At 39.2% G+C, this 15,480-nt stretch overlaps 1 protein-coding gene across 1 annotated transcript in view; it reads right to left on the bottom strand.

The window, feature by feature from the left end:
* Nucleotides 1-15,480, bottom strand: part of UBL3 (ubiquitin like 3) — a 36,525-nt gene that overhangs the window by 2,387 nt on the left and 18,658 nt on the right. The window contains exons 2-3 of the mRNA XM_020788567.3: nucleotides 4,472-4,580; nucleotides 2,600-2,686 (exon numbers count right to left, since the gene is read on the bottom strand). Of these exons, the coding sequence (XP_020644226.1) occupies nucleotides 2,600-2,686; nucleotides 4,472-4,580 (196 nt within the window). The remainder of the gene's footprint in view (nucleotides 1-2,599; nucleotides 2,687-4,471; nucleotides 4,581-15,480) is intronic.

Genomic DNA, 15,480 nt, shown 5'->3' with positions numbered 1-15,480 from the left:
GCCCACTCTAGTTCCAATGTACTATATCAAAGTAAATTGCAATAGAGTAAGCCTATTTAAATCAATGGAAATTACGGAGGAGTTAACTTACCAAATTCTCACTGATTCAATGGGCCTACTCTAGTGTAACTTACTACATTAAGTAACAGGATTTCAGCCAGTAGGTTGCAAGAATAAAAAGCAAAGTATTGCAGCACTGGAAGAGTTAAGACAAGCCTAAATTTACGCAACTGTGAAGCCCAATTAAAGAATCTGGTAATTAAAAATATGTTATTTCGATGTCTGTGGACCTTAACAGCTTTACCAGATCAGAATCATTTCATATTGTAAGTACAGTGGTGCCTCGCATAGCGAGGTTAATCCGTTCCGGATTAACCTTCGCTATGCTGAAGCATCGTTGAACGGGGCAGGGATTTCCATTGGAATGCATTAAACATGGTTTAATGCGTTCCAAATGGGCCAAATACTCACCGTTCAGCGAAGCTTCTTAATGGCCGGCAGCCATTTTCGCGCCTTCGCCTCGCTTAATGAGGGCGCAAAAATGCTGCGCGCGGCCATTTTGGGCCATTTCCGGGCATTTTGGCCGCTGAACAGCTGATCGTCGGGCTTCGTTTTGCAAAGATCGGTAAGCAAAACGCTTACCGGTCTTCGCAAAGCGAATTTAGCCCTATTTAAAAAACGTTAAGCGATCGCATTAGCGATCCGAAAAAACGGATCGCTATGTGATTTCGTTGTTATGCGGTGCGCTCGTTAAGCGAGGCACCACTGTATTTGTAAATAAATTTTATTTTATTTTTAGAATAAAAATGCTTTCTCCAGCTATAAGTCCTCCGTGTGTTTTAATGTAGAATAACAAAAGGCTGTAACAGCAGAAATGATGGGGAGTCTTGTCATTTGGTTCTACAGAGAAGCCACAGCCATCAGGTTGTGCCAGCAGGAGGAAAGGGAAATAAGGCCACTCCCAGCACTCTGTTGAGAGACCAACAATGCTTGAGGAACTTTCAAACGGGAACAAGAACCCCAGTTTGTTTTCTCTTCCTGACCAATCTTTTTTCTTTTTGTCACATGCTTTTAAGATTACAGGGACGTGGTGGCGCTGCGGGTTCAACCGCAGAATCCTCTGCGCTGCTGTATGACCAGCAGTCATAAGATCGAATCCATGCAACAGAATGAGCTCCTGTCACTTGTCCCAGCTCCTGCCAACCTAGCAGTTCAAAAGCATGTAAAAATGCAAGTTGATAAATAGGTACCACCTTGGTGGGAAGGTAACGGCCTTCCATATCTAGTCGCGCTGGCCACGTGACCACGGAAATGGTCTTCAGACAACCGTTGGCTCTATGGCTTGGAAACGGGGATGAGCACCGTGCCCTAGAGTCGGTGATGACTGGACTAAATGTCAAGGGGAACCTTTACCTTTAAGATTATAAGCATAGGGAGTGGGGCTACTATACTACTAACTTTTATAAACATTTCTGGCTGTAGAGCAGTTTTAAAATCCTTTATTTATTCAAAATAAACACAATAAAAACGTGTGTTTTTACATGCTTGGAGCAATTTAGTAAACAATGTTAAATGACTAATGATGCATAAAGTGGTAGAAGCAAAGATAAGTATTTTTAACGCCAGACCTTTTACTCACCTTTTGTTAAAGTATCTGATCTGAGCTAGCCAAAACGATTTTTGTGTATGTATATACACAAACTTCCACAAACACCCAAACACAACCATCTATATGGTGAATATATATATTCACCTTCAAGAATACATCTATATTTCATCTGATATTTATTAACATCAGTATGAACACTGTATGTATGCAGTATTATGAAGTACTTGCATACAACATCAACTGGGAACATGTATCATGATACTGTAAAAAACCTACAAAGAATTGGCCACAAGGGGGCAGAACTGAACTGTTTTTCAACTCCTAGTGAGGCTATTTAGTTCTTGTGTAACTAATGATTTGTGCTTCAAAGCAATACTTGACACAGCAAGAAAGCTTTGTTTTATTTCACTTCTTTTTGTGCAATTGAACCAATGGCATAGTGTTTACATGTGAATTGCCATAAATTAAGATATTTCTATAGAAATTATATGTTGCATATTGAGTTGTGCAACTCAGCATGCAACAGATGATAACTACAGAGTACATTTCTTAATTAATCAAAATTTTTGTCTAGAAATTATGCCATTTATGTAGCTGTGCAACAGGATTTCATCCATCGTTTCCTACGCTAGAATTCCTATATTATTGACAGCTTAATTTATAAAATGATAATTTCCTCACTAAGTACAAACTAATGAGTAAATATTTATCTGACAAGACTGGAGAGCACTGCAGACCAAAAGCCCTACCAATTACTTGAAAATGAGTATTTTTTTTTCCAATACTGGCTGAAGCATAGCTTTGAATTACAATTGTAAAGGAGAAATCCTTTCAATTTTAATTCCAAACACCAGACAGATCACACACAAAGCTCAGAACTTTTAGATTCTGCCAGACAAACTATGCTAATGGCACTACTTTTTAATTTTATTGCTTAGCCAAGGATTCTCCACATAAACAAATTCTCCAACATTCTGTTTATTTTATTACCTCCTAGTGTGACATTGCCATGAAGAAACCGTCCTTGATAAATAAGTCGCAGAATATTTGGACTACTCACTTGTTCTTCTTCCCAGTCTGGAACAAAAAGAGAAAAAGATGTCAAGTACATTATTTTGATTTCACTCTTTACAACCTGCTTTATAAGACTCTCAAGGATGCTTGCACAATTTAAATAAATGTCTATTAATCATATTTAGTCATCAATTGTACATGAGTTTGTATGTACAATTTGTACGTGAGTTTTCTTTTGTTACCACAAGACAGGCAAGGATATGCCTCTTCAGACCTATGAAGCAGTAATGAAGCCAGCAGAGCAGGAGCACAGTTAGAAACAATCATCATCTTAGAACTGCAGAACTGAAGGACCCTATGGATCATCATGTCCAGCCCCTGTCAAGGAGGCACAGTGGGGAATCGAACCTCTGGCTCCACAGTCAGATGCCTAAATCACTGAGTTATCCAGCAACCATTATCCCTGATAACAGCAATTTCATTTACAAACTGAACTACAAGAAAGCAACAGTGGCTTAAATCCAATTTACCTGGTGGGATGGATAGTATGGTAGCAGATTTCTGCTGGGGAGAGGCTCTAGAATGGTGAATGTGCCAAATATGGACACAAAGAAGAAGGATTAAGAGATTTGGAGAAGCTTGTAGGATCAGATGTGTCTTATAGAAAGGGTTTTCTAGACCATGAATTTATACCCCTAGCATCTTGTGGCAAACTCAAAAAATCCCATGTTGTGTTGCTTACTGAACAAGCAAAAATCAAGTCAGGATTCACCTTCCTACTGTGCTCTCTACTTTAGGAGAAGTACAAAATGAGACACTCTAATTGTAGCCCTTCGTTTAGGATTTGAAGTATGTTGTTAACAACTAGACAAGCGGATCAACTCAAAAATTCTCTATGAAGGACACAATGCCAGGCTTATGAGCAGGACAGCCAATACTATCAAGGAATACTGAAAGAGATGTGTATCATGTGAGGACTGGGTGGTTGAAATATATTGTGATGCACAGCAATTCATGTCTTATAAGGTGGCTGCATTTATTACTATCTGCAGAAAGATCTGCATGTTCTTCCTAAGCAGTAGTTTGATACGTATTTTGCAGTTAAGACAGTACTAACTCATGCCCATTGATAATCATACAAAAACTATTAAGTAAAACCTTACTAAAATGCAGAAAAGCAGCAGCTTTTACATATGGCAAAGGTGATGGCAAAAAGGACAATGCCTATTCTCTTAACCACAAGCTTTTGTGAAAACCTATTTCGAAGCAGCACAATAGGATGGCTGAATCAATCTAGACTATGTATTCGCGAAGGCTTTCACAGAGTGCTGTCCTCTGAAGATGCCAGCCACAGAGACTGGCGAAACGTTAGGAAGAACAACCTTCAGAACACGGCCAAAGAGCCTGAAAAACCCACAACAAACAATGTAGACTATCTTCAGTAATGGTGACAAAATGGGGAAACAAGTGGCTTGTGCTTACCAAATTCTGCCCATAACAGAAGGTGAATGATGAGTGTTGCTACTATCATTTACTATCATTGAGTTTATCTATAAAAGAATGCTTGTGCTCTCAGTTCTCACTTCTTAAAACAGAAGTTGGTATATGGTTCAAAAGGCCGACCCTGGCCTATGTTAACAGCCCAGGGATACCTCATTAGAAAAATTGAACACAGAAGGGAAAAAAGAACCATAGCGAATGAAAAAGATAAAAGTACATTGAAGGTCAACACTAAGCAGACATTTAAGAGTTCTGCATTTATGAGGAAAATATTCTCCCTCTACTCAATACAACAGATTTGGAATAATGAATAAAGTGTTAAAAACAACAAATCTTTGTGCTACTTACCCATTGGCCAGTTATCATATACATGTTTTGCAATGTCTGCTGCCGAATCATTTGGTGAGAACAAGAATTCTTTCGTTTTTCCGCTTACCAAAATGAGGCGCAAATTTATCTGGGGGGAAAAGAAAAAAATTAAGTAGATTAAAGGAAAGAAGATGTGTCAACAATTTTAGAAGTCTAATGTTATGCTTGAAAAACTAGAGTTGTAATTTTATATTTATAATGCTATAATTTTATATTTATAATCATTATTATTTTAGAACACTATCTCTCTCTCTCTCTCACACACACACACACACACACACACACACTCAGACACTCAAACACAGAGCACACACACACACACAGAGAGAATTACTTTTTGGTAGTACTATTTAACAAAGAAATTACACCAGGATCACTTTTACCAAAATACAAGAAATAAAAAGAATCTTGCAGAATGTTAAAATACACTGCAGAACACAATCATCTGTAGAAATCAACACAACCGCCAAAGTCCCAAAGAATTATACAGATGTTAATTAATCCCAATATTACAAAAAAGAAACCCACCTAAAAAGAAAACTGTAGGGAAAAAAACTAGATTTATACAAGGACAACACTGCATCTAGTAAAGGAGGAATTGCAATCTTCAAGATATTTTCTCCTTTGCCTGTGTTACACGATCCAATCAAATACTTAGATATTATGTTTGTGCCTTCTTGTGGGAAAAGCTATCAAAGATTATTACAGAGTGTTAAACATTCCCTTAAAGCAATACAATAGCTATAACACAGTAGGCAGAAAAGTGACATTTCACATACTGCAGCAAGATACGGACCAAATGGACCAAAACATTATTGTAATGATCCTGCAATACGGGTAAAAAAAACTTCTCACAATTACAGAATTAGCAAACTATGGATAATTCAACCACTTTCCATTTTTTTAAATTAGTATATTCCAATCCAGCTCTAGCTGAATGAGTCTTACCAGTGACATTTGATTTTATTGCATAATGATGAACTGTTGTCTCAAAGTGAAGGAAGCAGAAACAGAAATAAACTAATACCTTCCTCTGGCACTCCTTTTTTTTGTCCCTCCATCCCACTCTAGCTCCACTCCAATACTGAAAGTGTCATGATCGGGAGAAAAGTCCTCAGCAATAAACAATGTAAGGTAGGAAAAGTGGTAGCTTCTCCAATCCCCCATTTGCTTAATTTAATGGTTGAATCCTTGTTTTATAACAAAACTGGCAAGAAATGTCTAAAAAATACACATGTTTGGCTTGTATAGTATAGTATAGGGTTAGTATAGTATTTTCTCACAAGCCAGAATGCCCAAAACATACCTAGGTAGGTAGGTAGGTAGGTAGGTAGGTAGGTAGGTAGGTAGGTAGGTAGGTAGGTAGGTAGGTAGGTAGGTAGGTAGGTAGGTAGGTAGGTAGGTAGGTAGGTAGAAAGAAAGAAAGAAAGAAAGAAAGAAAGAAAGAAAGAAAGAAAGAAAGAAAGAAAGAAAGAAAGAAAGAAAGAAAGAAAGAAAGAAAGAAAGAAAGAAAGAAAGAAAGACAAGTATTTAAAGTTATTCATCATAGGCATCCTTCAGTCTCGAGAGACTATGGTAACATGCTCTGAATCGAGGAGTGTCCTCTCCAGAGCATGAAGCCCGGGTAAGGTAATATGGAGGATAGGCTGTTACCCAAGCAGCAGATCCCCCCTCTCCACACTGCTGAAATGGTCCAATGGAAAGGCAAGAGCCAATACGACTGGTTCCAGCAATGTTGCAGGAGTTGGCAGAACGACACGAGCTGCCTTCGGGACTCCAGCTCCGGATTTTGCCTCGAGGTTAACTCCTGAAGCCTTTTCCATTGGTGGATATAGCCACAAGGCAGTGGAGGTTTGAAATCGGAGTTTTCCTTCTCCTAGATGGGCTGCCTTCCACGGCTGACGAGACCCACCTACCCGGCCTGCTCTAAAGTTATTACAAGCCATTTTACAGAGTAAGCAACACAGGCATAGCATGCCATTAGAAGTTCCCCATTCTGCACAAGCTTCTTTAAAAACAAGCCATTGGAAGTAAAATGTCCTGAAACAGAGCACAGTAAAGTGAAAAGATTCATTTAAAGCAGCGGTCCCCAACCTTTTTGAGACCGAGGACCGGCTAAGCCTCTGAGGAAGGCGGGGCACCCCCTCTGCGCGTGCTTTCTTGGGAGCATGCCCAAAGCGGTAGGGGAGCATGCCAACGCTGATGTGAACACTCCCCCACCCCTTTGCACATGCGCAGGAGCACTTGCATGCCCACTCGCCCACCCCTTCGCTCAGGCGCATGTGTGAAAGCATGGGAGAGCATCCACGCTGGCACTGGCACACACATGCATGCGCAAAGCAGCTGTGGGGAAGGGAGTGCATGCGGGGGGGGAGGTCTGTCTCTGCGGCCTGGTCCAGCTCAGGCCACGGATCGGCACCAGGCCGCGGACCGGGGGTTGACAACCTCTGCTTTAAAGGGTCTTAATACTGAGATGTTGTATTTGGCTATTCAAGAAATACATCTAACATATGATATATATAAAGCATTTAGTCCTTAGTATGAGCAGCTGCTTCTTCGCACAGGAATAGCATGTTTAAACATGTCAAGAATGTTGTATCATGGCTCTGAAGGCAGTTCAAAACAAAAATAAAAAACATAGTTTGTATTGTTCCACCTCTTATTTACCTTTATATGCTGTGAGTGTATTAGAAATATTAAACAATATTAGATAATCTTCTCAAATACTATGGGGCAAATTCAAAATTCTTCAGTTTCGGGCCTGTAGTTAGTAAGAAGTCTTTATATTTCTGTAGTGTCTATATTTATTTAATGTGGTTAGGTTAATTCTGTCCCAAGTGTATTTTAGAATAACCATCTTGTTTTACTGTATCTATTTTACTTTAATGTTTGCATTAGCACATTTTTCATTAATCACATGATGTGAAAGGAACTGTAAATCAGCCCAGAGTTCTTCTGCAATCTGTAATTTTTGCCTCTTCAGGCTTCTATTTTTTAATAATGCATCAATCTGCATCAGTTCAGGCAGTGTGACTGCTTGAACCAATACCTCCATTTTGGAATTGATCTAGGTTTTACTCAGAAGTAAAGCCTATTACAGTCAATGCCACTTACTCCCAGGTAAGCGTGGCATTCACTGTCACTCACCCACAGCTTGGCAGACAGATCTCAAGAGGTACACAATCAGCTTCTACCACTATTTGCCTCCCCCCCTTTTTGCAGAAACAGAACTTGGGGAGGAATTACAGAACAGGAAAGGAAAACAAATGAAAAAAATGGCACTCTCCTTGTTTAACAACTTAAGATCTTTTGCTGCTGTGCCCCCTGCTGGGCTACAGAAAAGTCAAATTAACAGGCCGTTCAGACAATTTTTTCTCCTTTTCTTGTGTGGCCAGCTAATTTGCAAAGACCCAGAGAAAACTGAACTCCATGCAAGATAATTCACATTTCAGGAACAGAAAACTCAATGGCTAATAATATAATACACATGGGTTCAATTACAGAGTGGGTTTGATTCAAATCAAATTAATTTAAATCACAATTTTAAAAAAATGAAATTTCTTTGATGACTTAATTTAAAAAACTGGTTTTTAAATTTTAAATCAATTTGATTTTAAACAATCATTGATTTATATCCACCCTGGTTCAACAGCAGATGCATTTTAAAACCCATTGGCTATTTATCTGAACAGTATACAGTATTGCATATCAACTCATTTACCTTCACAGTTTTAATCTTTTAACATCACATATACTTTGTGAATCAGCTTCTAACAACCCTGACATAGACATAATCATGAACTTTAATGGGGGGGAAGCAACCAGGAATGGTTTGATTATTAAAATGTTTATTATAAGCAGGACGTTGTTAAAGCCACAGATTATTAGGCTGGGAAATTTTAGGTAAATAGCTGGAAATGTACTTCTCTTTGCCTAAAGAGTTGCCACAGCTAATTCCTGAAGCTAGATTGTGCAGTGGCAAATATCAGTTAGGCAACTGGGTTAGGCAACTGGGTTAGGCAACTGGTCACATCAGGCATGTGACCAAGATATACTCCAGCACGTCACCAGACAGTCACAATTAGTCACAAGTTACATAAAGACCAATAGGATTCTAACCAATATTTTCCACTCAAAACACAATATAAAGATGAAATATAAAACAAGCTTAAATCCAAAATGAAGTGATGCAGTTATTTTGCACCAAAAACATGGTGGCCAGTAAAAGCAAGCTGCAACTCAATTAGATCATTTGTAAGATAAACACATCACATTCCTGAGGTATTTTTTCCACACATTTGCCCAGAACCTCAAAAGACTACTTCAACAGGAGTAACCTGAATGATGCTGTTAACAATCTATTCACTCTAGGAAAGCTATTCTTAATCTTTTTCTCCGGCCACAGCCATAAACACTTTATGAAAGAAATATAGGCCGAAATCAAAGCTGTATACATGGCACAACAAATTCTATAAGGAATTGTGTGTGGAACTGTTTCCTGTCTGTGGCACCTCAAATGGGCCTGGGGGGTCCCAGGGAACCACACTGAGAATGACTGCTCTAGCAAACAAGTTCTTGAATCTTTTGTTCATCCTTAGAAGAGGCACACCCAGGATTGAGACTCCCTTTGTCTTTTCCAGTCTTACCATACAACCACCTCAAGTTCAACTTGTCAATGTGATCATATAACCTAGTATAGACAGTCATTCTGCTGTAGTAGCCAGGGATTATTCCATGGCTCGCCTGTCCTGCTGCAGGGGGTAATCCCAATTAGAATGTACATTATAGCATTTGGCCAAATGTTCAGCAGTTTTATACAGTACATTTAAGCCACTGAACAGAAAAAAACATGAACAAAATATGATTGACTGAAGTATGTTTTGCACAAAATAACATTTTTCTGTCCAAATGAAATGCAGAACTGGTTGACTCTAGCAGAAAAAAAGCAGCCGTGACATCAATGGAACTGAAACCAAGATGACTACCTTTCCTTAAATTAGTTTTGAAATATTCATGCACATGCAGTAGAAAGGATCAAGGGCGTTAAACACAGCTTGTTTCCCTAAAGCAACATTCTTTATTAACACACTTTGGCATAGCTTTACACAGCTATGCATAAAGCATTATAATCTTAGCACTGCAGAGCTGGAAGGGACCCTATGGGTCATTGAGTCTAGCCCCTGGCAAGGAAGCACAGTGGAGAACTGAGCCTCCAACCTTTGGCTCCACAGTCAAATTCCTAAACCACCAAGCTGTTCGTTTTGTGCACCTTACTCTCAGGAAATTACACATAAATGATAATAAATTTCAAAACACAGGCCTATTGAATATGTAAGTGATGTACTAGCACATTGTACCTTCTTTTGTTTTGCCACACACGATTTCCCATTATTATATCAAACAGCAAATACACACATTTAGGCAGATGTAACAAAACCACTCACATACTAATCAGGTGGAGTGCTATAAGAACAGTGGCACCAGCTTCCTTCTTAAACTGCTTCTTCATCAACATCTATGAGAAGCTCTATCTCTGGGACCATAACAGCCATTTCTACCCACATACATGTATAGTATTGGAGGACATATGCACATGCGTGCACACACATACATACTTCTACTGTCCTTCTGTTCCAGTCAAGCCATTCTCTTCCCATCAATCACTCACGTTTTCTTCTCATTCACTCAATGTAACAGTATATTCAGTCATATCAATGAGTTATTGAGAAGCTGTTTATTACCTCCCTCCCATGTTTAGTTTTTTTTAAAAAAAAAAAAGATTGTGAGTTAACTGTGCAGTTCAGTTATCTAGAATCTACAAATACCTTTTTTCTACATGGGTGCTGTAGTTTTGGTTCTGGAAGCACAAGACTTCTTAACACTGTTAATACATACAAACTAGTGCCCGCAAGAAGAAAGTGAATGTAGATAGGGACTGATTGATTGATTGGTTGATTGGTTGGTTGGTTGATTGATTGATTAGATTTGATTTATATCTTGCCCATCTAGACCAAAGGTCTACTCTAGGCAGATTACAAATTGATATGCTTTTCTTCCTCTGTCATCATAATATTATAACCACTGAGGATGAATGGTGGGAGATTCAGAACAAATAAAAGGAAGCACTTTGTTCATACGGCACACAGTTGTGGAATTCATTACCATGAATGCAATGATAGCCACTAATCTGGAGAGCTCTGAAAGAAGATTAGATAAGTTTACATGAAGATGGAGCTGTCAGCAGCTATTAATCATGACAGCTATATATTACCAGCAGTAACAGATGCTGTACACCACTGCAGGCTAATTGCTGGGGACCACAAGCTGTAGGGTGCTATGGTTTTTACATGCTGTGTGTGGACTTCCCATACACATCTGGCTCGCCGATGTGTGAACATAAATGATAAACCAAATGGTCCTTTCATCAGATCCAGAACAGCCCTTTTCATGTTCTAGAAGATGTAACGTATTTTTCCGTGTATAAGACACCCCCATGTATAAGGAGGAAAAAAAAACCTTTTCTATCCCCAAATTTCTTTCTTCACAAGAAAGTGGAGGAGGAAAGGAGGAATCAAAGTGCTTTAATGATTCCTGCTTTCCCCCTCCAAGTTCTTGCAAAGAAAGTGTTTTTCCCCTCCACTTTCTTCAGAATAAAGTCGAAGGGGAAAGCAAGAATCATCAAAGCACTTTGATTCCTGCTTTCCCCCCTCCACTTTTTGTGAAGAAAGTGGAGGGGGAAAGCACTTTCTTTGCAAGAAAGTGGAGGGGAAAGAGCAGGGATCATTAAAGCACTTTGATTCCTGCCTTCCCCCTCTGCTTTGATCCCTCGCCCTCCTTCTGTGTATAAGACCACCCTCAATTTTTAATCTAAATATTTTAGAGAAAAATATCATCTTATACATGAAAAATGTAGTATCTCTCTTTAACCTTCGAAAAAGAAATCTCATGTTTCCTAACTCCTTCCTCCTTCTCCACTCACTACAATCTATTTCTTCTTGTACTTTGCTCTCAGTTTTTTTCTTAGTCTTTCAGCCCTCCATGTCATCATTATGGAAATGTTTTGGAGATTAAATGTCTTTCTCTTTTTTTCCTGCCTCCTCCCTTTTCTTTTCTTTCCTTTTCTTTCCTTTACTATATATATCTCAGAGTTATCCCTAGTTGGCCAATGCCTCTCTTAGATGTGGGGTTGTGGTACTGTTCTTGGCAAATAAGTACAAGCACAAGTTCTGAACAGGTATAAGAAGGAATTATGGTAATGTATAATACAAATGGGCATAAAAATCCTCTTTCAAAGTTTAATAAATTAGCACATTTCAAATATTTGTTATTTTCCAATGGTGGACTTTGCAACAGCCAATATGATGTGATGGTGAGACTGTGGGGCCACAACTCAGGAAACCTAGCTTCACATTCCCACTTGGCCACAGAACTCACAAGATGATCTGGGGCCAGACACAGTCTCTTAGAGTGGTCTACCCTCTGTGGGCTGTTATCAGGGATAAGCTGGGGAAGAGGACAGCCATGTACAACCCCATGGGCTCATTATAAAAAGAAAGGCACAATCTAAGTACAATAAATAAATGATTGATTGATAGATAGATAGATAGATAGATAGATAGATAGATAGATAGATAGATAGATAGATAGATAGATAGATAGAGAGAGAGAGAGAGAGAGAGAGAGAGAGAGAGAGAGAGAGAGAGAGAGAGAGAGATAGAGAGATAGAGAGATAGATAGATAGAGAGATAGATAGAGAGAGAGATAGAGAGAGAGAGAGAGAGATAGAGAGAGAGAGAGAGAGAAGAGAGAGAGAAGAGAGAGAGAAGAGAGAGAGAAGAGAGAAGAGAGAAGACAGACAGACAGACAGACAGACAGACAGACAGACAGACAGACAGACAGACAGACAGACAGACAGACAGATAGATAGATAGATAGATAGATAGATAGATAGATAGATAGATAGATAATAAACTGATATAATTACTGATATAATAATGACAATGTCACTTTACTTAGGAACATATCAAAATGTATGCAGTTACACTCTTCCACAATGAGAAACCCATGGCCTATATTTCTCCCTAGCCCCCTACTTTAACACAGGATAAGATCAATTCTATGATCATCTAAATTTATACTCATGCTGTTTCTCAGACATTCCAAAGCACACTCATAATACTGTAGTTATACTTACAATTCTAAGCTCTTTTCTACAAAAGCATTATTCAACAGATACAACATGCATCCAGTTTGTAAGAATAGCTGCCCTGAATGTGTGTACACTTGGTTGAAAACAGACTATTCTTCCCAAAATTATCTGTCACATACTAACAAAGCTGCAAGGAAAGTATGTGCTTTTACAGGAAAGAAGACTACATTTGTTATATAAACCAGCTATCAAGAAACCTATTGTCTTGTGTTTCCTAAGGATTTAGCAGCTATTCATGAGAATATAGCCAACTGCATGAATGAGTAACAAGTGATGCAGTCATTTAGTGGTGCCACACATAGCTAAGGTACCCAATATTGCTATTAATCATCATAATCATCATAACCTTTATTGGCATAAAACATACAACAAGCAGGGGTCCTCAGATAGATGGAGGAGGGTATATACCCTGCATGAAGCAGATAAAAAAGCTTCAATGCGGGCAGAATAAAGCATTACATAGTTTCAAGGTATACAGTAGTTGTAGACCACTGCATCATGTAGATTAGGAATGCTTAATGCAAAGCTTAAATTGATAAAAAAGCTGTGGAGAGTAATAGAGCCATGACCAGATTACGTTGGAAGAGTGGTGCAACTATGCCTGGGGGATGGTCTCTCTGATTTGAATTGCGGTATGTAAAAAGCGAGCGACATAGGTAGTGACATGGTTAATATTCCCCTGGACTAAAAAGCAAACCTTGGCCTTATCGGAGCGTCCTTGAAAACTGGAGAGCAATGGTTCTAGAAATCTTGCTCGCAAACTGTTGTAGAAAGGGCAGTCCAAGAGAACGTGAGAAACTGTTTCGATGGCATCTTGATCGCAGGGGCATCGTCTGAGATTAAGTGAGACTCTATGGTATCTACCAAGTAGAATAGCCGACGGTAGTACGTTGAATCTTGCCAGCATAAATGGTCTTCTGTAGTGGGCGTCAGTTAGAAAGGAGAAATAGGGAGCTAAGAGCCCTGGCTTCAGGGGTAGGCCCAAATGACTAGGGGAACAAGTTTTCCAAGCTGCCTCGGTCAGATGTTGGAATTGGATGTCTAACAGTCTGTGTTTGATTGATCGACGTAGTGCCTGACTAGAGGACAGGTGGAATGTATCCAGGGAAATTCCTAAGGACATGATTTTCTTCTGAATCGTGGTCAACCATTGGGAAGCGTGATGATCTGTCAACATCAAAAAGGTAAAAGAGTTCTGTTTGGAGTTGAATAAAAGGCGGAGCCAGAACTTGAAGGTCGAAAGCCAAGCACGGGTTTCCAACAATAGCAATCCTGTTTCTATGCATATAGCGGCATATATGCATAGAGTATTTTCCTCAGGAAGGCAGATTGTAAGCCTTCGATGGTGCGATCGAAGGCTTCAATGCATATGGGGACACCATATAGGAGTTGGGAGCAAGATTTCGCGTTGAAAGCTCTTAGAGCCATAGGGACATATCGGTTCCCTTTCAGATAGAAAAAACGGGCAATAGCCGAAGCACTAGTTCTTGCCAGTGATAGAGCGCACTTGCGGTGGGTTAGCCAGCTCCCACTGTAGAAAAAATTGATCCCCAAGTATTTGATCGATTTGACTGCTATTAATCATGTAAATACATTAGTGGCATAAATGTCTCTACTCATAAAGACTGCAGAGATTCTATACATATTCCATATGTAGAAGCAAAAGCTGTGACAAGGTTCACATGAAGAATGTCTGTTGTCATTAGAAACATTTCAAATCTTATAGAACCCTTATGATATACAGTAATTCCAACTCCAGAGCACAGTATCCCAAAGGTCAACACTCATGACTTACGTGATGCTCCTTAACGTGTTTACTGCAGAGATAATTTTAGGAAGAACATCTTGACATTAAGAGCTGCTTAACAATGGAATAAACTGCTTCGTTCATTGGAAGTTTTTAAATGTAAGTTTGATGGCCACTTATCAGGGATGCTCAAACTCTACATTTTCTCCTTTGGCAAGGAGCTGGACCTCATGACTATTGGGGCTTTTTCAGTTCTACAGTTCTATGACACTGTGTTCTACTTGCTAGGATGAGGATACACTTTTAGCTTTCAATGAGTTAACTGCTCTTTGTGATATGGCAGGTAGTTCTATGGGTAATCAGAACCTAGTATCCACCTCACTTGGAAATTCAAACTAATTTCACTGAGTCTGTGGAGAAGCAAAAAAGCTTACCCAGTCAGTTAACTAGACAGCTAACAACCAAAAACAACTAAAAAAGGTTTTAAAAGCAAACTAGCCCAGCTATTTGAAAGGCAAAATACATTTGTACTGTGCTATTCAAAAAGCTCAATTCTTTTTGCCATGGTAGCAACTGCTTATTTTACAATGGCCCAGTTTGGATGATGGTAACTCATCTAAGTAAATTTGCAAGAACCTTTTCGCCTGTTCATGCAACAGCCTCAAAACAATTCTTAACAGGTCAAGAATTCTATAATGCACCATTTCATTTCAGTAACAAAAGTATGGCTACTAGAGCTTTGGTAAAAGCCACAATCTTATACCAACCTCAAAGAATGGTATAGAACTTTGGCTTTGTTTGAAAGCTAATAATAGATGTTCCGTTTGGACTGGAACTTTGTCCCATCTTATTAGTAAGGGACAGAAGACTCGCACATCTCTTAAACTCTCTATTTTGGTAAACAAATAAAATTAATGTGGCAAGATGAAGTATGACCATCTAGACCAGTCTTCTTGAGCCTGAATGCCCAAATTTTTGGGGGGGGGGATGCAGAGGGCAATGGAAGTGGCAGCAGTGGAAGCAGAAGGGGGA

This window comes from Pogona vitticeps, chromosome 3 (genome assembly GCF_051106095.1).
Source record: "Pogona vitticeps strain Pit_001003342236 chromosome 3, PviZW2.1, whole genome shotgun sequence".
NCBI lineage: Eukaryota > Metazoa > Chordata > Lepidosauria > Squamata > Agamidae > Pogona > Pogona vitticeps.
The sequence above is the reverse complement of the archived record's forward strand: the minus strand, read 5'-3'. Positions and strand labels throughout refer to the sequence as shown.